This window comes from Necator americanus, chromosome X, assembly GCF_031761385.1.
Source record: "Necator americanus strain Aroian chromosome X, whole genome shotgun sequence".
NCBI classification, from domain to species: Eukaryota; Metazoa; Nematoda; class Chromadorea; order Rhabditida; family Ancylostomatidae; genus Necator; species Necator americanus.
In genome coordinates this window covers 18209846-18235254 of record NC_087376.1, presented here as the reverse complement: position 1 = coordinate 18235254, position 25409 = coordinate 18209846, and the positions used below count along the sequence as shown (strand labels likewise).

General features: G+C 41.8%; 1 protein-coding gene across 1 annotated transcript; it reads right to left on the bottom strand.

Annotated features, from left to right (window-relative positions):
• Positions 1-395: 395 nt before the first annotated feature.
• On the bottom strand, positions 396-25280 carry RB195_023972 (uncharacterized protein; the record flags this gene model as incomplete). The annotated part of the gene is made up of 15 exons (XM_064211596.1): positions 396-554; positions 5725-5883; positions 6758-6916; positions 6993-7088; positions 7160-7276; positions 7356-7489; positions 7952-8195; positions 10209-10339; positions 10422-10488; positions 10610-10738; positions 12470-12607; positions 12824-12913; positions 24415-24540; positions 24588-24668; positions 25239-25280. The coding sequence occupies 15 exons, from the start codon at positions 25278-25280 to the stop codon at positions 396-398; spliced, it is 1872 nt and encodes a 623-aa protein (XP_064067477.1).
• Positions 25281-25409: the final 129 nt, after the last annotated feature.

Sequence of the window (25409 nt, the reverse complement as noted above, 5' to 3'; positions counted from 1 at the left end):
TGTGTTAGTTGGTCAAAATTAGCTACCTATAGCCAGGTCAAAACGACATGATGCTCGGTGCAGAGGCGCTCGAAGGGGTGCGGAGGAGCGTGGCGGTCAGGATCAAGGTGGGCTCCTTGTTGAGCACCACCCATCGCTGCACCGCTTCGAGCGTAGCCGCTCACGCAATTGCACCGAGCTTAGGACGTTTTGACCCAACTATACATTCTGCTCGAGATTGAATGTGTAATGTGTGTGATTGAACAACGAACAGTAACGTAACCTTAGCAAAGAATATCTGAATGGAAACGGATCGTTTTATTATATTTGTCAATTGCTATCCTGCCATTTCGTACCAAAACGAGAGGCTAAACGCAAATAAAAAATACAAAAAAGAACAAACTATTCGGAACAAATTATTTGTCTTTCTTCGACTTCAGATCTGCCTGTTTATCTCGCGCATTAACAACATCCGCTATGTTTGCTGCATTTACAGCTCCTGACTCGAACGAGGTACCAAATTCGTTCTTTCGCTTCGGATCGACTCGATAAATCCATCTTTGGCACAAATAGATCTTAAAAACATGTAAATTGCTAAGTACGTAGATATATATATATAATAATGAAGGAAAGAGTGAGGATTCCACAAAAACTGATGGAGGATCCATTGAAGATTACTGCACTTCAAAGGAAAACGTATACTTGATTTATGCACCTCTGTTCAGGATAAAAGGTTAGAAGATTATTAATAAAAATTCATTCTAGTATTTCATCTTATTTCTAACCCTAAAAACAACCATCATATATAATGACGAGTTTAGTCCGTGTATGTGTATGTGTATGTGTATGTGTATGTGTATGTGTATGTGTATGTGTATGTGTATGTGTATGTGTGTATGTATGTATGTATGTATGTATGTATGTATGTATGTATGTATGTATGTATGTATGTATGTATGTATGTATGTATGTATGTCGGATTGGTGCGCCTGCCTCAGATAGCTATAAAAGGGGTTGCAAATGGTCCTCCGGCGCCCAAATGGTGTGCTATAACTTACTGGGCATTTCGCAAAAGGTAAATGGGACGTTGCAGCCGTTTGATAGCCGTGGCCACTGGGCGCGCTACTTTTTACCTTTATGACTCCTCGCACGTCCATTTCCTTGGACGTTTGCTTCAAGCTGGTTGCATGCCTCGCTCAGAAGGTGGAAACATGCATGCAAACGACTGCTTAAACAGTTTACATGATCTGACGCACAACGTTATCTTTATCAGTAGAATGATGTCTTTCACGTCATTTTATGCTAAACACCATTCTTTGATAACTGCGATCGGCGAAAGAATCCCTTTCAATTTTGGAAACCATGTGCTAGAAAGGAGAATTCACCTAAGGAGAATCCGGCTCCTCTCTACTGCACCTATGATTCGAACGTTAAATAGAAGAATTCAAGTATGAATTTGTTCTGGGAATAATTCCAAACCAGATTTCTGAGTCCTTGTTTTTACACTATAATATGTGAAAACAGATTGGGAGGATTCATTCTAGAGTCGATATGAATCTAAAAAATGAACCCATCCTCTTGAATCAGCTAACTATTCAGAGCAAGAAGGTGTTCATTTAAAAACCAGACTTCGTATTGATGTGTTCCTAGGAGTGTTTTGCTTACTTTCAAAATGAAACGAATTTTTCTCATTTGATCTCGAATACTTTCCAGCTTCAATATTCTAGTGACTTTTTGTAGATTCTCTTAATTTATTAAAGTCAAGTTTATTTAGTACTCAGTGTTTTGTTATTATTATTGTCACTAACTAATTTCGTTACAAGTCTACAATTACAATAAATTTACAGTACGATTTGGTTCAATTCCATAGTAGCGCGATCGTTCTTGCAACAGTTTTCAATGTTTATTCATTCCTATTTCATTCCTTTTTTTTGCAGTGTCACCATTTTTCGCCTCTTTTTGATGCAATGTTACATATGACGTATTTGGTTGAGAATAAATAATGAGCGTCTTTTTCAAGTGAAAAATGCACATAGAAATAGGCATTTCCAGAGCGTTATACATCATACGACAAAAAACACTTCTTAGAAAAAATAGCCGCCTTTTGATTCTTTTTTAATTTTATTGATTCTCTTTTTTTTGAGGTCACTAAATTGGATTCTCAAGTTCACAAAGCTATGCGTTTATGAAAAACCATAAAGAAGACATGGGAAAATATTTTAAAAATACGGAATAGACATGAAAAGAATGAGACGCATAGAAAAACTTCTCAACGATGGGAAGAACAACAACGGAGAGTAGAATGTCGACCAAGTCGCAGTGGTTTTTTTCATTTTCGAAGAAGAAATGGAGAGAAAGAGTTTTCCCTTAATCCGCGACAATTGGGTCGATCTGTGTGTAATCCGTTTATGACGCTGAAATTAATAATTTGAAGCACCAAGGCAAAACACGAATGGTACTTCTGAGCGTTGCTCCTTCTACATACAGAGAACTAATTTCAGTTTCAACGCCTCTGGATGAAAGCAAAAAAAAAAAAAAAATTGGCCTCAAAAATACTTCATTTAGCAAACTTGACTTTCCACTGTAATAATCTGTAAAAATTAGAATCAATTTAATAAAAAATCATAATAGTACAGTCTCGTAAATTACAAAATTCTCTTTCGAGTGATACATAACATTTTGAAAATATTCTTCATTTTTGTGTGCATCCTTCACTTTGAAAGGAAAAAACGCTTACGATTTATTCTTCAACCTAATATTTTGAATGTTCAGCTAATGATTTAATGTCACAAAAGACAACGCTTCATTTGTTTACGTAAAATTTCAGGATGTCCTTGTTGCAGCTTTGCTCACAATGGTTGCTTGACATGTTGTTTACAAATGTAAGAGACTGCACCACAAATGTAATTTTGTAAAACTTCAGGACATTCACTGTAAAATCATTAGATAAAGCTCAATAAAAATCTACTACAGAACAGTATGGTTGCCTTATGCTTGATTAGCATTCTAAGCAACCATTACAACCTCTACCAACAAAAACGTTTTGTTTCTTTTGAGTACAAGCCTAGCAGTGACTTTACGACCTGAAAAAAAAAACAAATAACTGAATGGACATCGAAAAACACTACAGCAGCGATCAACCCACGTGTAAATGAGATAAAAAGTTGAAATCGGCAATAAACGAGTGCCTCGAATCAAAAACCTATATCCCAATGGGCGAGTGGTGCGCAGTCCGTAAGAGATTTGGTTGCGACTACACGGTTTATAGATTGGTACCAGATTGATTTGCGAAGATAAAAACACAATATTGGTACAAGTTATTGTATGAGCTACACACGCATTTCTAAATCTCAAACGATTCTGAATTGTTGTTGAAAGCATCCCAAAAGGATTGATCAACGCAGTACATTTATAAATAATCAAAATGATTGGAGAAACAAGGAGTCTAGCCACCGGCTGTTGTCTTCAACTTTTAACTGTAATCTGCGGCTGCGACCAAAAGCAGACCTAGCTTCACCCAGAGAATCTCATACTAATATTTGAATAACATGTATGAAACCATGACCTCCAACTGCACAAGATATACCACGTTCTGTAAAAAAGTAAAGTTCAGTGTACTTCTGCAGGCTAGATCAATACACACAAAAACCTGCAAAGTGGTGCCCACAGTAACCGAAGAAGGATGCTGGCTAATGAATGATCAGCGCCACAAAATATTTGTACGGCACCATTCATCATATGAACAAAGGTCAATTTCCCAAGTTCTTTTCAACTGCAAGAACTCAGAACTTATTCCCTCAGAAGTATTAAAGCGATGGGATCAAAGTGTAATATCGATCTCATTTAAGGTCCAAATGTATCTTGTATATAAAGACTCATCACATCGACCTTTTCTGGGAAGTTTGCTGGAGGAGCGAAAACAAACTGATACTCTCGCAAATATACCCTCTCCTTGTAACAACAACGCTATTAGATACTAATTTCTATCCCTATATCCGTTCCCGGCGGAAAAATGTGTCGCAAGTATCCTTGGGATTGACCAAAGTCCCATACTGAAAGTTAATAAAAGGGTATAGATCGTTAGCTATAAAGAACTTATCTGAAAATATACTCAGCAATCTCTTTATTCTTGGCAACATTTCAAAATGTAAGTTTTCTATCTCGAAAAGTGGTTGATATTTCAACGCTAGCTTTAAAACGTTGCTCTATTTTGTTATTTGTTCAAAGCTTTGATCAGACGTCAACAGCCTACAATCAATGCTCAATTCTTGAAAATAGGTGCCTGCTTGAGAATTTCCTTTCTTTACACGATTTAGGTTGATTTAGGCGCTTACATTGGACGACAGCCGGCCGTGGTTTTCTTACGAAAAAACTGGAGAAAATTCCGACCGTTTTTACAAAAAAAGTGGTTTTGGTTATGGCGTTTTGTACAGTTTTATATAATAAAACTTTGTAAGGTTCTTCAACAGCGTTTTATCGCTTCATTTCTATCTATTCTCTGCATAAAATCAATATAACAGGTCAGGTGTATTAGTGGCGAACACAGACCTTTGTATCTTCGAGATATACCTTTAGGTGCAGTGTATGTCTGCGAAGCATTATTCGAGCCTCGTTAATCGTTGGATGCGAGTTTTACCCAGCTAGATAAGCAAAAAGAAATCCTTAGAAAGCGAAAAAAGTAAAGAAGATAGCATAACACCGATCAGTGGGACATTTTTTGAAAGATCTCTTGCATTCCCGTAGATGGATGAATGTTTTCCACCTAACAAGTCGAAACAGGATAATTTCATTTTCATTCGCATTTCTAAATGACATATCACTTATACAAACCTATTTCATTCTTTCCTTCTTTTATATTAACTACAAGAACAATTTATGTAGACCTTCGAACAACATCTAATACCAGATACTTTCTTTTCCCTTCGATTTTAAAAGCGCATCATAAGAGCTGTGGACGCGGCGAAAAAAAATCGTCGTAAGAGCGGCAGACGCAGCGAAATGGGTGGTGAGGGCGGGGCGTCTTGAAGACGTAGCACAAGTGGAGCAGTCAGGCTACTGTAGCGATTATGACGGTATCAGGAGACGCGCCGTGCAATTAACGACGCTAATTAGTCTTCTGGATACACGGCGGCACATCATACGGGTACCTCTTGACCGTTCCCCCGACGGATCATACGTCAGAAACGGATCCTGGGTCACAAATTAAAAGACGTGTTGCATGTGAATCCTTGGATCTATCACTATTTGACTAAGGTACTCTGATTGCCGAAGAACCCTTTTACCTTCGTCGGCAATAGCCGTAAACAACAGTGGATAGGTTTACGCCTTAAATCTGTGAGTAATGTAGTTTCAGTCATAGGTGCAATAGGGAGGAGACCCTCTTCAGGTGAAGGGGGTCTAGCTCATTGAGTGTAGCTCAGGTGATGAGGAATCCCTTCGTCAACTGTCCAAAAGTGAAGGGGTCGGAGCATCGGCTCCGATTAGCGCATGTATGGTTTCAGTAACATCAAGAGCATTTGTGTGCGCGAGATTATAAATTCAATTGTAATACAATTGCATAATAATTACACACCGAGCTCAAGAAAGCAAAGTCCCCGTCAGCTTCCTTGTCAGTTGCGAACAAAGTGGAGAAATGCGTGTGCAAGCAAAAATAGAGAACTAGATTGTGTTACCTATCTTTGATAAACGCTTAACTCAAGTAGACTATAACAAAGAAGTGCCTGATTAGAGAAAAAAAAAGCTTACCAAGAATATTATGTCGTCTCTGAAGCATCCGATTCGATACATCAAAGGCATTCGAATGACGAACGCGAATAAATCGTCGATAAACGTGTTGATGAATTTGTAAGTAAGCATTCTCCAAGGAAGATGTGCAACTGATTTCAGCTTATAATTAATAAATAACTGAAAATGTGGACGATTAAAAAAATGGCAGCCCCCAAGTCGCAACTTTCTAAGCTGCAACTTGCAACAAAAACTAAATTAAAATCTTTTTAAATTTAATTCTGCTTGCACGGAATTTTGTAAAAGGCTAAAAAAATACATGAACGTATGATTGAATCCCAATAGAATAAGAGATTTCTTCATAACACAGCAGACAGAATATTGGAACACGGTTCATGCCAGATTGCTAACTCGACGAATTTTCACTTATTAGAAGCGGATACGATTATTCTGCTAATGACAAAGAGAAAAAATATTCGATTCAAAAGAGGAGAGCCGTTTGGTCAGTGCACGTTATGGTGTGCGTAGTAGCGTTTCTTCCAACTAAAGTACTTGTATGCACGAACCTCTCATCAACTCGAAGATCTTTCGGGATCAACTCGAAAATCTCTTGGATGTATAGTATTTTGTACGGGATTTGGATAAAAGTAAAAAAGACCTTACCTTTCTTACTGCCTTGGGCAAGTATTCTAAGGTGTTATGTTAAGTCACAGTGTAGACATAGGACCGCTAGTCTCTAAGGCTGGTTTATTTTTACATTAGTTCTAGACTACGTTTAATGGGTTTCAAAATCATCACTAGTTTAACCATCAGTTTAATAAGTTCTAGGGCTGAAAATCGTCGTAAAGTGAGTCGAAACTGCTCCTTTGCATAATTCTGCCTCGCGCCAGATGTTATCTTATCTACAGTGACTTACTGTTTTGAAAACCTTTTAGGAACTAGCAGCAAATTTGTATGGTGAAATAATTTCACTAACAATCTTAGCAAAATATCAACACAGGTGTTTTTGAAACTGTTTTGAGCAGCAAAAACATAGTTGAAGAAAATAAACAACCTGTGGAGTCATCATGATGAACCCGAACATCAGTAGAAATCCATAGAACATACTAAGCATCCACGAATACCATCCCCTATGCTCAATGTATATCAAGGAATAAACAGCATAACCAGCGAGAAGGGGGAGAAGGATCCATAATAAACATTTGAATGCCAACTAAAAATACAATACAAGACGAATAGGAATGAAGAAATTATTCAAATCATGCAGAGGTTGATATGATTTAAAAAACCTCATCATAGGCTTTGGTCTCGCTTTCCACATAAGATCCCTTATCACTGAATTTCAATTTCGGGAGAAAATTAAACAATCTTTTTGAATAATCCACCTAAATTTGTAAGATTCAAGAAGAATGGTTGAGTAAGAGAAAGAGGCAAAAAGTTAAGAAATGTTCCAGACCTCGACGTTTACGACTTTCGGAATCTTCCAGCATTCAATAAGAAGTCCGAATCCTACGCTCATTCTCACCAGCCAGTTAGTATCATTGTCGTAAATATAGAGAAAAACAACTGTGGACTAAAGAAATAGCAAGAGTACGTCTAAGTTAAAAAAAAAAAACTCCAAAAATTCAACAAAAAAAACTACGGATATTTACTTGGAAAATACTGAACAGCGCAGAGCGCACAGAGAGACCGGCGAGATCCTTCCGAGATCGCCAGAATTGTATGTCATTTTTGAACGCCAGAAATTCAAAGACGGTATGAAGTAATGATACGAACACGGTAAGAGCTGGAACAAAAAAGAGGCGAATGTAAAGAAGACGTTTAATCAATAAAAAGTGCGGAAAATGAGGAAAGCTTTCAACTGACAAGTCCATGTCAATCAGAATATTAGTGATTGAATTTGATGTCAGAGGGTAACCCATAACCTAACTTAACCCTTCGGAATAGCACACTGCAATAGAATAAAGTTTTGTAGCGAAATAAGCGGGAATAACAGGTGTTCACGATTGAGGTCACATATTTTTTGAAATGCTCATATGATGTCAAACGATCTTAGAGAAAATGAGATTACGACTGAGCAAAATGTATACTTAGCGTGATGTCACAGGCCGCCCTGACTGGTGATGTTAAACAAAAGTCGCTGAAACAAACACTTTCTCAATAAGATCCAACAGATTAGCAGAATTTCTCTGCAGTAACAGTAAAAAAGACAATATAGAGGAGACAATTCCTGGAAAGCGAAACTCGCCAAGCAGAAGAGGATTCGTCTCCATAAGCGCTCGTTTTATGATGTCCTGATCGTCATCATCCTGCTCGAAAACATCGCCGCCCAGTATCGATGGCCATTTATTGCGCATCAAAAAAGAAATAATATAGTGCATAAGATGAGCCAGACTTGCAAGCATCTCGAAAATCAAAGAAACCTGCTGACTCGCGTACAACTGGTACTTGAAAAGCGACACTGGTTGGTAGCTAATACGCAACGTTATTTTCTAAAATGAACTCCGATTAGAAAAGGAGAGAAAGGATATGAGACTAGTCAAATTGCACAATGCCCATAACTATTACTCATTGTTATGGTAGGAACAAGGGTCGGGAAATGAAGCTCATCAGATGTATTTCAGCCGTCAGGCAACAATGAGTTCCACGTACAATTTATCTTTTTTTTTTACTTGAGTTGGATCGAATATAAAACAGGAGATAAAAATTGAAAGGAATGAAGGTTAATGAAAAGAACGGGTGGCAATTAGTTCACTAAAACGCCAAATATATGAAATTGTCTGTTCATTTACATTCGTCACACCGAACTCTTACTCACTACCAGAGGTCAAGTCGTTGCAAAAGCAAGAACTCGATCGTCGTCTCACGAAATATTTAACATCTTTGTCGCCTCCCTCCTCATCACTCCTAGGCTCCTCTCGCTATTCAGAATGACAGGCCACTAACTTTTCACAGAATCGTAGGTTCTCTTAATTTATTATCAACTGTTTATTATTTTTGTCACTTATTTGTTAACTTAAGCTTAATAAAAGATAAAATAAAAAGAAAGAAGAGAAATTCTAGAAAGAAAACAAGAGTCGGAAACATAAGAACCAAATAAAAAAACCCAAATAATTCAAACTTCAACCATTGTGTTATACTTCGAAGTTTCCCGCAGTTCAAAATTGCTCTCTGTTATCTTCATAAATCTAAAGTGCGATTGTAACAAATCACTGCTTCAGGACTTAAGTTTCCTTGCTAACATTATGTAAGCGAGCTGGATCGGTGAAATGGGTGGGACATAAGGTAGGAACAGCGCAATAGAGGCTGATGCTACTAACTGTTGGCGCAGGGGCAAAAAGTGCATGTACGCACGACACACCCACACGTGTGAGTGCGATTTATGTTAATAAATTAATAACAACAGCTGCGGCTTATATGCTAGACAGAAGAGAAAGTCCTCAGCATAGGGCCTCCCAAGACAATTTTTCCTATAAACCAATGAATTTTAGACACAATATTACCTTTGTCAGGTTCCAGGAGAACGGAAACATACTCATGCAGAGACTGAGAAATAGCGCTGGCTTTTTGCACATATCGGAAAACATTAATGAAACAGCAACAACGCAATTCAATTGTGATACTCGTTTTCTCTTCATGAAACAATGACATAAAGAAATGGACAGCTGTTTTGACCATGTATTTGGCAAACACAATCAATCAATAACTGCAAGCCTTTAAAGACATCACCCCACGAATCTGGGAATCTGGGGTGGTACGGGTTTCAAGCGGGTAATGCCTATAATGGGATCGTAGATTGTGGGGAAGAGGGTGATTCCGTTCGTCTCTCTGTATCAGTGTAAATGGATGACCCCGGAACGCCTTTTCTTACGACGCATTCTGTTACAAGGCGCAACCCTTGCACCCCGTCCCTGCCTGCGATTCGTCCGAATGGGTTTTCTACAAATCGTAGACAGGAAGGCTCAAGGGTGGTGCGCTGCAATAGAGGACGTCGTAAGAAACAGGTTCCGGGGTCATCCATTTACACTGATACAGAGAGACGAACGGAATCACCCTCTTCCCCACGATCTACGATCCCGCATAGGTATTACATTACAACTTACAAAATTACAACTTACATTACATTACATACGAACTTTTGAGAACTGAAGGTGCTGACTGATTTCCTCCTATGTAAAACTGAAAAAGGTTGAGGTGGCTGCGCGTTCCTTTAATACGCTTCTACTCCATGCCCGAACGTTTTCTTACAGAACTGGCTGCACACTCATCCTTATACTAATAATAATAATACTATGACAATTAATTTGGGCGCACATAAGCATTGAGTGAATGAGAGCTCGCGTCAGGGAAGCAAATTACTGCTGCTGCTACTGTAGTTGCATTCATTTCCGTGTAACAGAATAGTACATCCAGCTATATAAAAAAGAAAAAAAAATTCACCAATCAATACGTCCGAATAAAAACAGGAAATACACGCAAGCGTAACAATGTAGATGAAAAATCACCTTCACAGTATCGTTGATAGGCATGTATTCGGAACCGAGATTCCAGTAATTATTAAAGAAGAGAATAGGCAAATAGAATCCCGCAGTAGTGTCAAATGTAACAGCTTCATCCAGAGGAGGAGGTAAAGAACCTGAAAGGGGAATTACAAAAAAAGACGCTTGCAGAAATGGAACAGGGCATCCTGCTGCACACAAAACCAAAACAAACTTAACCTTGAGTCCACCTAGTTTGGTCATCGACTAAGCTGACTGTAAGATTCGGATGCCAAAAATTTAAGATCTGTAATGAGAAACAAATATTGTAGCAAGTTTTGCCAAAATATTGGATCAAATGCGCCCAACCCCGAAAGAAAACGTCTTTTACATCAATGAAATTGGAATGGTATTATAAAAGTCCACACCTCGAAGTTCATTTTGGCAGCTTTTTCTAGGACTTGCTTGTTTTGTTCGCTTTTCCCAGTAAGCAAATTCGCCGTCGTCTTATAGTGCCTCTTCTTATATTTATTGAGTTGATATACTCCATAAATAACCTAGACCAGTAAGCAAAGTAAATGAAATGATTGTATGGAACGATGTGACCGTTACAAACACAGGTAAGAAAAATGAAATGTGATAGAAATACTCCCAGCACTGTCTGAGAGGATATTTCGAAACAAAAGAAGAATTAGAAGCATGATTTCAAACAAAGCGTGTGGCGATTTCAATGTGCAAAAGAATTCTGCTCCCTTCAAAAAGGGGAAAATGAATAATATTTGACGGCTCTGAACGAACAGGATGCGTACACCATCTTCTCAGTTTGCCATTACACTCGACAAAAACTCGATTGTCTTTTTTTGCGATCAAATCACGATAGCTTCAGTGATGCGCCGTAATGAAGAATAGATAGAACAACAAAGAAAGAAGAATATGCTTGTTCTACTCGGAAATGTTCTCACAACGTGCATGCAACATGACCTTCTCAGTGAGCACTAGACTTTCCTCAACTCGCAAATAATGTTTGGATGTAATGTAATGGATGTTGTATGGAATAGTCGGGTGAAAACGACCTGCTGCAGCTGCGCTCGAATCGGCGTGAAGGAACTAGCAGGAGCGTGGTTAAGCGGGAACCATCGCTAGTCTTACTCACCTCTGTATCCCAAGTGCTGCGAACAAGCGTCCCATCTTGATCTCAACTACACCAATCACATTAGCTCACACGGTTCGACTATAGTTTACACAAAATGTTTCATGTAAACTCCATCTTAAAACTCTTACTACTGCACATTGATCCAAAGCTCGGTGGAAATCTTGACTGTAGCACTGACAACACCACTTCCAGCTCTTCGGTTTGTTGTGAACAACTGAGACACTTCGCGACCCTCGCTTCCACCTTAGTTATTATTATACTTGGTTCCATACTGTAGGGAGCGTTTTAGTGTTACAGAACGGACAATTGGTTTAATAAAACTTTAACTAAGACTTTTTGGGAAAAGGGAGAATTTCAATTCAAAGATCTAAAAACGCATTTATACGTTGCAAACAATTCCATATAAAATCATAAGGAGTTCATAAACGTATGCAACATTTTGCAACAGAGGTACACAGAACGGAGTAAGCTAGGAAAAGATTAAACGGAATCTTCGACATGACGGAAATGATAAAGGATAAAGTCACTGGCTTATCAATCCACTTGGGATGCGAATGCATTTTACTGCTACTCGTAATCCTTGAGGTTTTGGAAGGCGTGTTAGCCAATAAAATGATTTGCGGAGGTCAGCCGATAACCAAGTCAGTGTTTCTATCCTCCCAGACAATTCTGGTATAACCCGGAGGGATGAAAAGCTTAGTTAAGAATAGGGCGGATTCGAACTTCCGATCATGCAACCATTGCGACCGGCTGCGCCACACTCGCCCTCACGCAGGTGCAGGGCGGGTCTAGCGCATTCGGTTAGAGGTCCGTTGTAGCAACACGGTCGGTGGTTCGAAACCGAAACCGTGCAAAACAAGCCTTTCATCTCTTTGGGGCCGATAAATTGGTACTAGACTTGTCTGGGAGGATAAAAACACTGACGTGATAGTCGGCTGGCCACCGCAAGTCATTGTATAGGCTAGTTACACGTTCGTAGACCTCAAACGATTTTGAATTGAAGTGAACTTAGTGGCGCATCCCAAGCGGATTGATTAACGACAGACACTTCATCCTTTATCTTTATCCTAACGGAAATGTAAAATTGAAAAGAAAATAGGAGCACTTATGGATCCTATACAAGTGAACATCATACCTCACGCTTGATATAACTTCGATCCTTCGGATTTGGTGAATGACCAGCTTTGGTAATAAAAACATGCAAGTACAAAGATTGGTTCCTCAGAAGCGACTGCGGAGTGGAGATTGTTCTTTCGAAGACGAGAACTCCATCCTGCGTTAAGTTAGTAAACACCCTGCACAATCGATATCATTTGCAAACTTTTAATGTCCTCTCAGCACAAATGCAGTTAACCTAATGGGTAACCTAATGCTCTACAACTACATATTTCCAAGCTCAGGAAGGCTCTTCAGTGGCTAGAAGCGCGCTATAACCAGCGTATAACTAAGACAAACACGTAACGATTAGACCGATCAGAGGAAAAAATACCTTCGCCGGACCTCCAGAATAATCACCATATAGGACATTGAGTTGTTGCCAAAAAAGATAGCGGTTTTCCAGGTTCCAGAGGCGCTGTTCCTTAACTTACGAATCTGATTGATGGCACGAAATTACAGAGACACGAGTAAAACCATCGAAGAATCTTTCCGTTAGAATTGAATAATTAACTAAAACCGAATGCCCTTCTACAAAGGTGCGAAGTTTGGCGCACGGCTTCTACCACTTTCAGTTTAGGGGTTTGGTGATGGGTACTCTTCATTCAAAGTAAAGATTTCGTTAACAAAGATGAAGAAAGAAAATGTTAAATTGATGTCTATATTTCAAAAACAGAAAACAGAAAAGTGAAGATTAGCACAACATTTCTCAGTTGTGGATGAGTAGATAAAGCATCGAAACATTGGCTACCAATTATTTGTTGCGCAGCAGTAACAGAATGTAGGGATAATTAGCGCTTCGCCTCTCTTTTCTGGAATGGCTCGCATACCAGCCACTAAGGCTGTCCGCAGAGTTCACAGCAGCACGGGCGGCGCGGTTCAACGACTCTCGCCGCGCGGCGAGAATCGTCGCTGGTTCCCACGCGCGCAAAAGTAGATCCACCTTAAATACCTTCAATAAGGGATTATAATCGGACCACCTCCCCTACAATATCTGGTCGATATCAGCTGGCGAAGACAAGTCTGAGCCGCCCAACCGCGCCTTTCTCTACGCCGCAACTGCTCTGCGGTTGCCGTTTCAGAGTGTGAAGGCAGAGCTTCTGCGTGCAAAAGACATTGATTCCTTGACTATTTCAGCGGTGCTGCAATACCAACCCAGTCTACCAACTACCACACCGCGTAGACATCCACTACTGCTACTCTTCCGCACCATTAATTGCACAAAATGAGCTAGGGATAAAGCTACGATAACGAAATAAAAGAAGACTTGCCCGTCCGGCTACTTCAAACTCCCATTCACTGGTAATAATAATACTTTATCCGGCATGCCGAATGATATTTCACTTCTAGTACTTCTGCGGGCTTCACTCTCTTCTCCCCTCTAAAAGTATCCTTCTGTTTCTCTTCGTCACTTCCTGCCCCAATCGTCTTTCCTTGACCCATTGACAGCATCAATGGCCGCTGCTAACTCGTCCTTCTGCTCCGCCTTTCTCGATTGCGGCATAGGTTTTGTTCCAGCAGCATCGCGAAGGACAATTTTTGGCAGAGCAACCCCCTTCAAGTCTTTAATTCGAATCATTTAAGTCCTGTGAAATTGTAGACGGAGATTACCTGGTAAAACTGCAAATTTTGGAGATGAGCAGCTGGGCATAAAGTTGTTAGAATTGAAAGTTGAACAATGAAGCCGTTGAAAGAAATTGTTACCAACACATACTTATGCGCTGCGAGTTTATATAGAACAGATAGGGCATGAAATGTGTGAAATCATGAGGTGTGTGGAAATATATGCATGCAAGTGTTCTTTTGCAGCATATTTTTGTCAAGATCCATATATGTGCGGAGTTTCTCAGAGGTCAATGTAGGTGACGCACATCCTATCATCTTTTCCTATACCTCTGATCATAATTAGATAGAAAGAATTACTTTTTCTCCTTAATTTCCAATAATATGCAGTCCACCATATTCCTATGTCAGAAATTGGTGCGTCAATTCGCTGTTCACTAATATACCTTCCACCGCTCCATCTCGACGCAAACATCGCGCAGGCGTTGATTCGAAGGCAGTAGTGAGGCGAGGCCTAGGTGATCCAATGCAGTTGTGGAGACTGCCTAGCTGGCGGGGCGGCAGCCGTGATGACGAAGGAACGAGGCGCTTGTATCTTCGAGATATACCTTTAGGTACAATGTATGGTTTCCATGTAACAGGTCAAAACAGGATAATACACATTTTCACTCGCGTTTCTAAATGGCATATCATAGCACGGCATAGAAAAATGAATCTAAATGACATATTATACAAACCTCTTTCACTTATATTAACTTACAGGTATACTTTATCTAGAGTTTCAAACAACATCTAATACCACGCACACTCTCCTTGTCGTTCGATTCTAAAAAGCAAAAGCGCGTCGCAAGAGCAGCGGAAGCGGAGAAATGGGCGGGGACGATTGTGTGGGCAGGGCGTCAGCTAGACGGCGAAAAAAAAATCGTCTTAAGAGCGGCAGACGCAGCGAAATGGGGGGGGGGAGGGTGGCGTGGCCGCGGCGTCTTGAAGACGTAGCACAAGAGGAGCAACTAGGCTACTTTAGCGATTATGACGCTGTCAGGAGTCGCACGGTACAACTATCGACGCTCATTAGCCCCATGGATACGCGGTGGCACATCACACGGTTATCTTTTGATCGTTCCCCACATCTTCGCATTTGTATCGATTCCAAAAAAACCACCTGCTGGTTGGGTATTTTAGACATTAATGCATTGAGTTAATCATAGAAGGTGTCCTTATTGTTGTCCTCAGCAATCTCCGTAGGTACGTGGACAATTAGTATCCAGAGTCCTCTGTGATCCCGCAATCGTATAAGGGCGCATCTTGACGACGTAAAGCCAAATTCCTCCACAAGGTTGTTGTAGTCGTTCCTTAAAGCTATCACGCGGCCTTTTATCTTTTATTCCTCAGCATCGCTGCAGTAGCGAGTGTGGTCTGATGACGGGCTGATCTCTGACCTGAAGAGAACATAAAATCTTTGGCAACAACCATTGGTTTCGTCACACTGAGTGAACTCCAACAATAGAAAAGAGTAGACAAATACACAGACTAGACAAGACAAGACAACAATAGACTCCGCATAGAAACAATATCGTAGAAACCGTGTCTAGGAGTTCGCTAGACAATGTTCGGCAGTTCAGCGTGACGAAACGAATGATTGTTGTCAAAGGTTCTGTGGTTCTTTCAGAGAGTTGATCCTTTAGGTCATGGCCTTTGGCTATGTGCTGGACGGCAGCACCTTTTTGCAATGTATAAGAATCTTGCGCCATGTAACTGTGCACGTTATATAGCTGGTACGTTCCCAATGCGTGCCCTCAATTGCCTGATTGCGTTTAGTGAGAACAAGGCCACTGCGACTAGGTAGCAATCAGATTTGTATACGCGGCAGGAGTTTAAGTGACTCTTTGAGTCACTTAGACTAAGAGCCTTTGCGCCTGCACAGTCCACTAATCTACTAATAAAATTATTTGTGCGTGGTCAGTCATCTAATCTCACTCTTATAAATACCGTTGTTTTTCTTAGTTTTTTTTTGTCTATCTTTTCAAAAATATACGAGCTCGAATTGTGCACTGATCTGAAAGATGCATGCTCAGTCCAGGATCCATAGTATGTCTCTGTGTGCAGACATGTTTCTTGAGGTATGTAAGGATTCTAAGATGAACTATCTAGAAGGAGCATCTAAAACCAGCTGAACGGAAAAGGTGTTGGAAGTTAACACAAATAAAAGGTGAAATTTATTTTTAGTGGTTATCAGATTGTGTCAGGAAAATCTTACGAAAACTGGTAAATGAATTAGTGTTACAACGTTAACGTTAAACCTCGCTCGAATTGAAAAAAATGAAAAAAAAACATAAAAATTTAGATTCATGAAAATAGGCTACAGAAAAAGCTCCCAGAAATTCTCGAGCTTTTCGCATGGACCTGCAGAAAACTCCCGAAAACCATTCAGCATAGCCCGACCGTGTTCGCGAGAGCAATTCAGCTATTTCTAAGCAACGGTATCCTTTTCCAACGTTTTCTGCGAGCACAAATAGAAGTAGGGTTATATTGCTGACTGCTACATGCTCGTATGCTAGCTTTCAATGGAACCTTTTGCCTTATACTATTAACTTTTCGGAATATTGACATATAAAATGGAAGCAGACATTGACACAAAATTATCAATGAAATGTGCTGTCTGAAAGTTGCAGTGAACAGAAGTCATAACGAAATTAACGCGGCAACGAAATGTCAAAGAATACGCAGAGCTCGGGCTGTAGATTATAGAAACGACCGTAACCCCCTCAATTTCCCTTAGTCGTCCTAAAAAACGGCACGAGGACTCCTTTATTGCCTACAAGCTACGCTCAGCCTTTGTACACGCTCCGGTCTCCTCAGCAGCCTATTGGTTTTACTTGAATAAGCGGATGAGAAACCTCATTAATCTTTGAGCGCTCGCTCGGGGGCGCGGTACCTGCACAAAGGTGCTCCGTTTGAACTGAATTCGTAGGAAAGAATGTCGTCTTCCAAGCCCTTTTTTACGACGATTAAGAGCAGAGCTACGCTCGTTTCCGTAAACCAGAACTCACGTTGCACGTTCTTCTTGCAGTTTCCGTATCACCTCAACTTCCTGATACGATGCCTTTAAGTTCTTGACGGACTCAACACTACGCTAGTAAATGTCGGAAAAGTACGACGCATCTAACAGCATAAATTCTTAATCCTATCAATGCTCAGAACCGGTCGGAAGTACAGTATAGGAAAGATAGCAGAGAATAAAGTAGCGTAGATGCGAAAAGAACCGACAACTCCCTCAGCGATAGAAATTTCACCCGTAGTACAAGGAAGATTCTTTTATTACTTTGATAATCTTGGAAATCTTTTGTCGAAGCGAGTTCAAAACAAATGCTCGCAAGTTTCCTCAATAATATACGCTCTCGTGTGTGTGATGGAGCGGACGTATGAAGTACAGCAGACAGAAGTAGTAGCGAGCCAGCCCGCCGCTACGCGACCGCCCCGTAACCGCTTAGGTTGGCCGGAGAGTTCACAGCAGCGCGGACTTCCTGATCAGGTGCCTCGCCGCTTTTATGGGTTATTGAACATTCACCGTGAGGAAAAAGGTGGTAGAAAGGCGAGGAAGCAGCCGCCAGTGATACGTTCACGTTCAATCAACGAAGTGTGATGGTTGCCAGAAATGACGAAGAGAAACAGAATTATGCTAATCGAGGGGAGAAAAGAGCGTATCCCGCACTGGTAAATTAGGCAATGCTGAAGTAGTAGAAATGAAATAATACGCAGCTCACCGCATAAGGTGTTATTACTGTCAAAAAAGGGTATTAAGTGGATAGAGGTAGCAAACCTTTTTCTTCCATTTCCTCGTCGTAGCTTCTTTCCTTAGCTGTGCTTCCAGTTGGTGCACTGGGGTGGTCGTCCAACACCAGCCAAATCGTCGAGGGAGTAATGACATTGAAAGGGCGCACAGCAGACTGTGCGACTGTGGGTGGCGTCTCAGCGTGGTAATGGAAAATCTCTGCTTATAAACGACATCCAATGATAATTCTTTTGATTTTGAACGACCAACCAAGTGCAGCAACTAGGATCACGGCTAAGGCATGAGGCTACGACGAGGAAATAGAAGAAACAAGATTGCCACTTCTATCCAATTAAATTGATTAAAATCGAGATTTTTTGACAATAATAACACTCTATGCGACGAGCTTGCGAATCGAACGTCTGCGGATGACAAGATATGGTCCAACGTTAGATTTGACTACCTTAATCGCTTACGCTCCAAAATCAAGCTACGAAGAAGTTGAAGCTTTCTATGTGGATCTAGAAAAGTTCTTCAGATATGACCATGCCTTCTGCAAGGTCAGTGTTGGTGATTTCAACACCAAGATTGGCGCAAAAGAACGCCTGAGGAACCTCACATTGGGGCTAACGGCCTACAATGGAAAGAACAGGGGAAGACTCTCCGAGTTTATCATGACTACCAAAAACACTCAAAGGGAACCCGCAATTCAAGAAGCCCTCCTCGTTACTCTAGACGAGGGAGTCACCCGGTGGAGGGTACCGTAATAAAATTGACCACATCATCGTCAGTAAAAGGTTCTGAATAACGCTGTAGTGCCAAAGTTCTATACGGGTTCGGAATATTGCCTTCTTCGATGAAGATTAGCCTTCACGTGGAGAAAAGAGAAAACCATTAAGTTTAGAGGGTGAAGTCCGAGAACGATCAATAACTGGGATCTCTTCGCTACTAGCCGGCTTTTGGGAAGGCGCAATGGACAACATTAACGAAGAATACGATCGGTTTGTTGAACACACGATCAGTTTGTTGAACACTTTCACGACTGCAGGAAGAATGCCCAGAGTTCTAAAACCATCAAGAGATGCCTCTTTCCGGAAATTCGTGCTAATACGTCATAGTGAAGCAGCACGAAGCAGACAACCAAGAACTCACGACCGAGCTCGCAAGGCTTTGCACAGAGGCGATAAAAGAAGACCTCAAAGAGGGGAGAGCAGAAGTGTTGGCTGTAGCTGCAGAGGCGGGAAAGAGCCTTCGCTATGCCCGTTGAGACTTCGCTAATCGCAAGAAGAAGATGACATTTCTCCGGAACCCAAATAGAACAACATCGGGAAGGAGAATGCAGAAAATCATCTATGACTTCTACTTTGACCTCTTCGACAGTCATGTCCACTTGCCTCCTCACTATCTGAAAGAAGATGGACATGTCATTCCGAGGTTCTCCCATCGGAAGTGCAACTGCTATCATGTCGATAAGAAATCGTACGGCAGCCTTTCCCGGCAGGATAAGACCAGAACACTTGAAGAAACTTCCGCAAGCACTCATCAACACCCTGGCGAGGCTTTTTACAGTTACCTGTCGGAATGCAGGGTTCCTAAGCAGTGGAAGACCAGCAAGACTGCGTTGTTGTATAAGAACGAAGATCCACATGGCATCGGCAATTATCGCCCGATCTGCTTACTACCCGTCATCTACAAGCTCTTTACAAGAGTGATCTTTAATAGGATTGAGAAAGTATTGGATGAAGGACAGTCATGCGAGCAAGCAGGGTTTCCAAAAGGATTCTGCACGATTGACCACAATCACACTGTTTCGAAACTTATCGAAGTATCGCGATAGTACAAGATGCGGCTATGCCTCACCTTTGTCGACTTAAAGAAGGCACTCGACTCAGTTGAGAAGGAAGCGGTCATGGAAGCCTTGGACAACTGAGGCGTCCCTACTCAGTGCATAAAGGTTCTTCGAGAGTTGCACAGTAACTTCACGACCAGAATTTCAAAATTCTACAATAATATCATCATCGACTTCAAGAGCGGAATCCGGCAGGGTGACGCAATTTCAGCTAATGTATTCATGGCTACTCTCGAGAACGCAATACGAAAGTTCGAATGGGAGGACATGGGAATGAAGGTTGATGGTCGGCAGCTACACTTTGCTGATGACATCATTCTCATAACATCTGCCAAGCGCAACTATACTGACTGAATTCGGCGGAACATATGGATGGATCAGTCTTCAGCTTAGTCTGCAGAAGACGATGTTCATTGGAAACGGATGGGTCTCGGATGCTCCGCGCACGCTCAACGGAAGGAACATATCTGAATGCACCAGCTTCGTTAATCTGCGTGGGGAAATAAACATGAAGAACAATCCGACCGCCGAGCCTAGGCAGAAGGAAACGAGCGGATTGGGGAGCGTTCAAGAGCGTCGAGGATGTAGTGAAAAGGACAAAGAACATCCGGCTCCGTGCTCACCTATTCAACACCACCGTTCTTGCTGCTTTGACCTACGGTTCAGAAAAGTGGAAAAAAATTCACAAGCAGGAGGAAAATGCGGTGATCGTCATTGAACGTGCAATCGAAAGAGTGATGCTAGGAGTATCCCGATCCAGACATGTGAGAGACGGGATTCGAAGTCCTATCCCACGTCAGCGATCGAAGATTAGGGGCGCCCCGGATTTTCCAAGGAGAGCAAAATAAGATGGGCCGGATACGTGATGCATTTCAACGACAACCGTTGGAACAGAGCAGTAACCGACTCGGTTCCACGCCATATTAAGCTCAGTACAGGAACCCCGCCGGATCGATTGTCAGACTTCTTCACAAAGTACTCCAAAGAAAAACTCGGTGCACTTCGCGCCTCACGCGAAAGGAGAAACCACTGGGCGACTCTAAATCAGGATAAATGGAAAGATTACTGGTACCCACTCGACCAGTTCAAAGAATAAGGAAAGCCAAGGTGATCCGGCGAACTAAACATTGTCTCACTTTTAGCACTTCTGCATTACATCTATTGTCGACTGCACTCCTTCTCCCGAAGAATGCCATTCGGTCTTCGCCACTTCTTGTCCAATAGTTCTTCGCGAGCCACAAGGTAGCTGTTAACTCGTTCTTTTTCTTCAATAGCGGCGCGCCCTATCTATCTCAGGTATAGACAATCGAGCCTACTTCTTGACAAAGTTACGACTGGTGTTGTTTTTTTTTCTGAGAAGTCTTGGTAATCATTCTTTGCATGGAAAGCCATTCATCCGCTTTAGTTACGAAAGAACATACATCCAAAAGGCAGCAGCTGGAGCCGTAGGCAGTGGGTAATGTACCTCTCCTCGATTTAACTGCTTGTTCAAAATTAAGTAAGTTGGTTGCAATTGCTGGACCGATTACATGGAATGCACACCCACACGAACGGTGAGAGAGGTGCGATAATGTTTCCAGACTAGTTTTCGTTTCTTTTTTCTGGAGAAAGAAAAGATGACCAAAAGGAAAGTAGAAAAAAGACAAAAAGAAGAGGGCATAAACCCGCCGTGATTATTAACCGTAGGAAGATGAACAAGTCCAACGTTGAGATTAGTTCCTAATAGCTGAGCCGCAGTTTTAAGTTCAGCTTAGACGCAGCCGAGGTTTAAAAAGTTGTGATTCCGCGCCAGGACGAGTACAGATGTTGCGTTGAACGAGTTTTCAGTGTTGTGTTGCTGTTGAGAGGGGGCCCTCAGTAGTAGTTCAGCACTAAGCTGTTTAGTTGGTAATATAGAGTTGAGAAAATTCGAGAAGCAGGGAAGATACGCTGGGATGCGTGTAAGGAGGGTCCCGGCGAAATTTCGAGCATGCCCCGGTCATGCCTCGTCAGAACAATTAGCGATGGTGCGTGTCCTAAAGATATTCACTTTCGTTAGCACCTAAATAGCTGACTCTGCTTACCTACCGCTAATCATACGCTGCATCACCGGCTAGGATATAATTCACTCAATTTAGTAGTCGTACCAGAAGCAAGAGAAATCCTCACGTGAAATATGAGATAAGGATATATCTAATAGCTTCAAATTACGTGCATAAAAATTTTCGTTAGAACGGAACATTCCGGCTTTCGAAAAGTAACGGTAATGAAAACTATCGTTATCCTGTAACTCGCAAGCTTTTTTGTAGCCTAATTTATTTCTGGGCAGAGGAACCTTCTGTATCTCTGACTTCGTGAAACTTACAGGACGGAAAAGAGTTCAAATTTGGTAAGATTTCTAGACGTTCTGAAGGTGATATTAAGACAAACTCACTCCCTTTCTTTATTAGAACACCAAACAAAATGCCATATGCTTCTATCTAACACTATTATTCTTTGACTTATTCGGCAATTGTGACAGCTCATACCACTCTTCTTTGCATATTTTCTTGTAACTCCACAGTTTTCTGCGTCTCTGTGGCTAGAAGAACATCTAAGACGGTTGTCTGCGTCTTCATGAACGGCTGGAGCGTGACCTCTTTGAGGTATGCTCGCGTATCCGCCGGCATATCCACTGGGCACGTTATGTCTCGGGGGCATTCGCGGAGAATCCGCCGGGACCCTCTTTACCGTTCCCCTAACTGTACACGACAAAAAATGTGGCAGAAATGAGGTACCCAGAGCGGCTGTCAGAATATATCCTTGGGGGATGCGTGCGTCGATGATTGCGGTGCGATCGTTCCACTGAGCACGTTATGTCTAGGAGGCATTCGCGGAGAATCCGCCGGGACCCTCTTTACCGTTCCCCGATACGCTGTGTGAGTATAAGTGTAGAGTTCAGGTCCGGTGTTTTAGTAAGTGACGAGTCCACGATCGCGAACCTGATCTGGGTCACATACTGATAACTTATGCTTATGCGGTGAGAAAGCACTTGAGCATGGTGTAGCAGCATATTGGAAGAGAGCGCAGCAACCTCAACCTTTCTCAGTTTCACATAGGAGGAAACCAGTCAACACCCTCAGTTCTTCTCAAAAGTTCTACGTAGCAATTCCCACCCTCATGCATTGAAGTGTATGACAGTTTGCTAGCTTTCGTTACTTTTTCTGACTACTTGCACTGCGACGTTAGCTTTTTCGAAACTCTCTTTAAGAGTTTGATAATGATAAGTTTAAATGCATCACCCCACAAATCTGGGTTTCAGGCGGGTAATGCCTATACGGGGTCGTAGATTGTGGGGAAGGGGGTGATTCTGTTTATCTCTCCCTGCATCAGTGTAAACAGACGACCCCGGAACGCCTTTTCTTACGACGGATTCTCTTGCAAGGTGCAACCCTTCCACCCCGCCCCGCCTCCAATTCGTCCGAGTGGGTTTTCGACAAATCGCACCTTGCAAGAGAATCCGTCGTAAGAAAAGGCGTTCCGGGGTCGTCCGTTTACACTGATACATAGAGATAAACGGAATCACCTTCTTCCCCACAATCTACGACCCCGTATAGGCATTAGCCGCCTGAAACCCGTACCACCCCAGATTCGTGGGGTGATGTCTTTAACGAAACGAAGAGTTCACAAGCTCTGCTTTTGGCCCCTCCTCTCAGACTTTTCTAAGAAACACTCAAAGTTTGCTACTCTTTGTCCGCTACTCACTTGCTCTTTAGTTCCTTCGTCGTTTGCCGGGATCCAGTCAATTTCTCAGTCAGCCTTTCTCCTAGACGGATCCGTCCAATATCCAATCTAGTTTCTCTCTGAGGAGTACTTTCATTTCTCCGGCCGGGACGAGGTCGACTTTGACAACAGTTTCGAGGCATTTGCCAATGTTTTTCATTACCGAGATTCGACTGACACCAAGCCTAGTTTTTTGGTGGATACATCCAAAGCCGTAATTTCCTGTCCCAACGATCGGAGACGTGAACGCTTCTTCTCCTCACCCTTTTTTTCGCCGGAGGCCCACTGATGTCTACATAAGTTTCCTTTTTCACATCCCGATCTTCCTGAAGAAGCTTCTCCTGCAGATGAAGCAGCCCTCCGCAGTACTTTGGAGGCATTTAGATGTCAGCTCGGGCAGTGAGTTTTTTTTCTGCTCAAGAACGCATGGCACAGCGCTGCCGACACCAATACAACTACGCCGAGCTCGAGTGCTCATTCCCGAGACTTTCGACGGGAACGAAACCCAGACTAAGGTGAGTAGAGTTAAATCAAAGGGCTGATGGCTGCTTCCACCACACGGACGATTACTCTACGATAAGACCTGTCTTTTAAATTGAATAAATGAATGGATAGTAAGTTCCGGTGCCCAGTGGAGAGACAAGGGCACGCTCTCTTATGTAGTCGAAGACTTCTTATCCCTGCTAATCACAGTTGCACTAACACACATGAATGAACCACAGCCTCTTCAAGGATTAATAATAACATAAGATCGCTAGAATCTAAACAAATAAGACACTAGCTGACAACTCGTTCAAGAACCTCTAATTAACCTTTCTTTTCTTAATGAACATCATATGCTCTGATCCACAATGAGTTTATAAGCGGTTCTCAGTCCTCTGAAGAATGTGATAATGGCAAATGAATAAAATATTATCAACAACACTATGGGTGGATTACAGTACTGCGGTGTAAACAGATCGAATACAGGAAATTAGGATGCAGAAAAAACTCAACAAACCGAATCGTCAAGATACATGTGGAGGTCGAAAGGTTGACCAGATGCGAAAAGATTCTTAGATGGCTGGAAAACAGCTCGTTTAGGTGCTGATTTATCGGTAACTTGTGAAGGACCACCAGACAAGCTCTGAAAAGTAAAAGTTCGACCTGGAAAAACAATAAATGCCAACTTACCTTTATAATGCTAGTCGCAAAATAAACCAATAAGATTCGGCAAACCAAGCTTTTGAATACAGCCCACATCCCACCTTCATGCTGAAAAACAAAACAGAATTTGTGAGCACAGCGAAGATGCCGTAAAAACCTTGAAAGCATATGTGTGTAGCAAAAAAAAGTAGATGAGGCGTCCTGCGGTAATCAACATACTTCGGATGCTACCGCGTTCACACCAATTCAGAACCGTATAAGGTTTACAAACGCATGCATCCTCTATACAACGACTTGTGCGGCTAGCTGTTCTATCAAGCCAGTGTTTTTGAGCCAATTTTTAATCCCTTCGATAAATTGTGCCCAGACAAGTCTGGCATCAATTTATCGAAGGAATTAAAAATTGGCGCTGGGGTTTCGTACCACTGATCATGCAGTGCAGTTGCAGCCAGACCTTTTACCGACTGCTCCAACTCGTCCTTTATTTGTGTAATATACCTAGGAATACCTCCTACGTACTTGTATTCAGAGATCACCTTCAAGGAAAAGCTCCATGGCACTAAATGGAGAACACTTAGGAGATGTTGGACGCAACTACACACCTCACAGGCCACGAAATTGACCAAAAAACGGTTTTTAAAAATAAGATCGGAGAACGGAAAAGCGGTTACATCTCACAAAGTTGTCCCCAAAAGCTCGCCTCTCTACGGTATATTCCATCTGGGTAAATTGAAGAATACGAGATCGGCCCAAAATCGACAAAGAGTGGTATTTATCGATCTTTTGTGTTGAGTGCAGGTAACATCTGTAAAACCTGTAAAAAAAAAACACCTAGGTTTGGTTGTCATA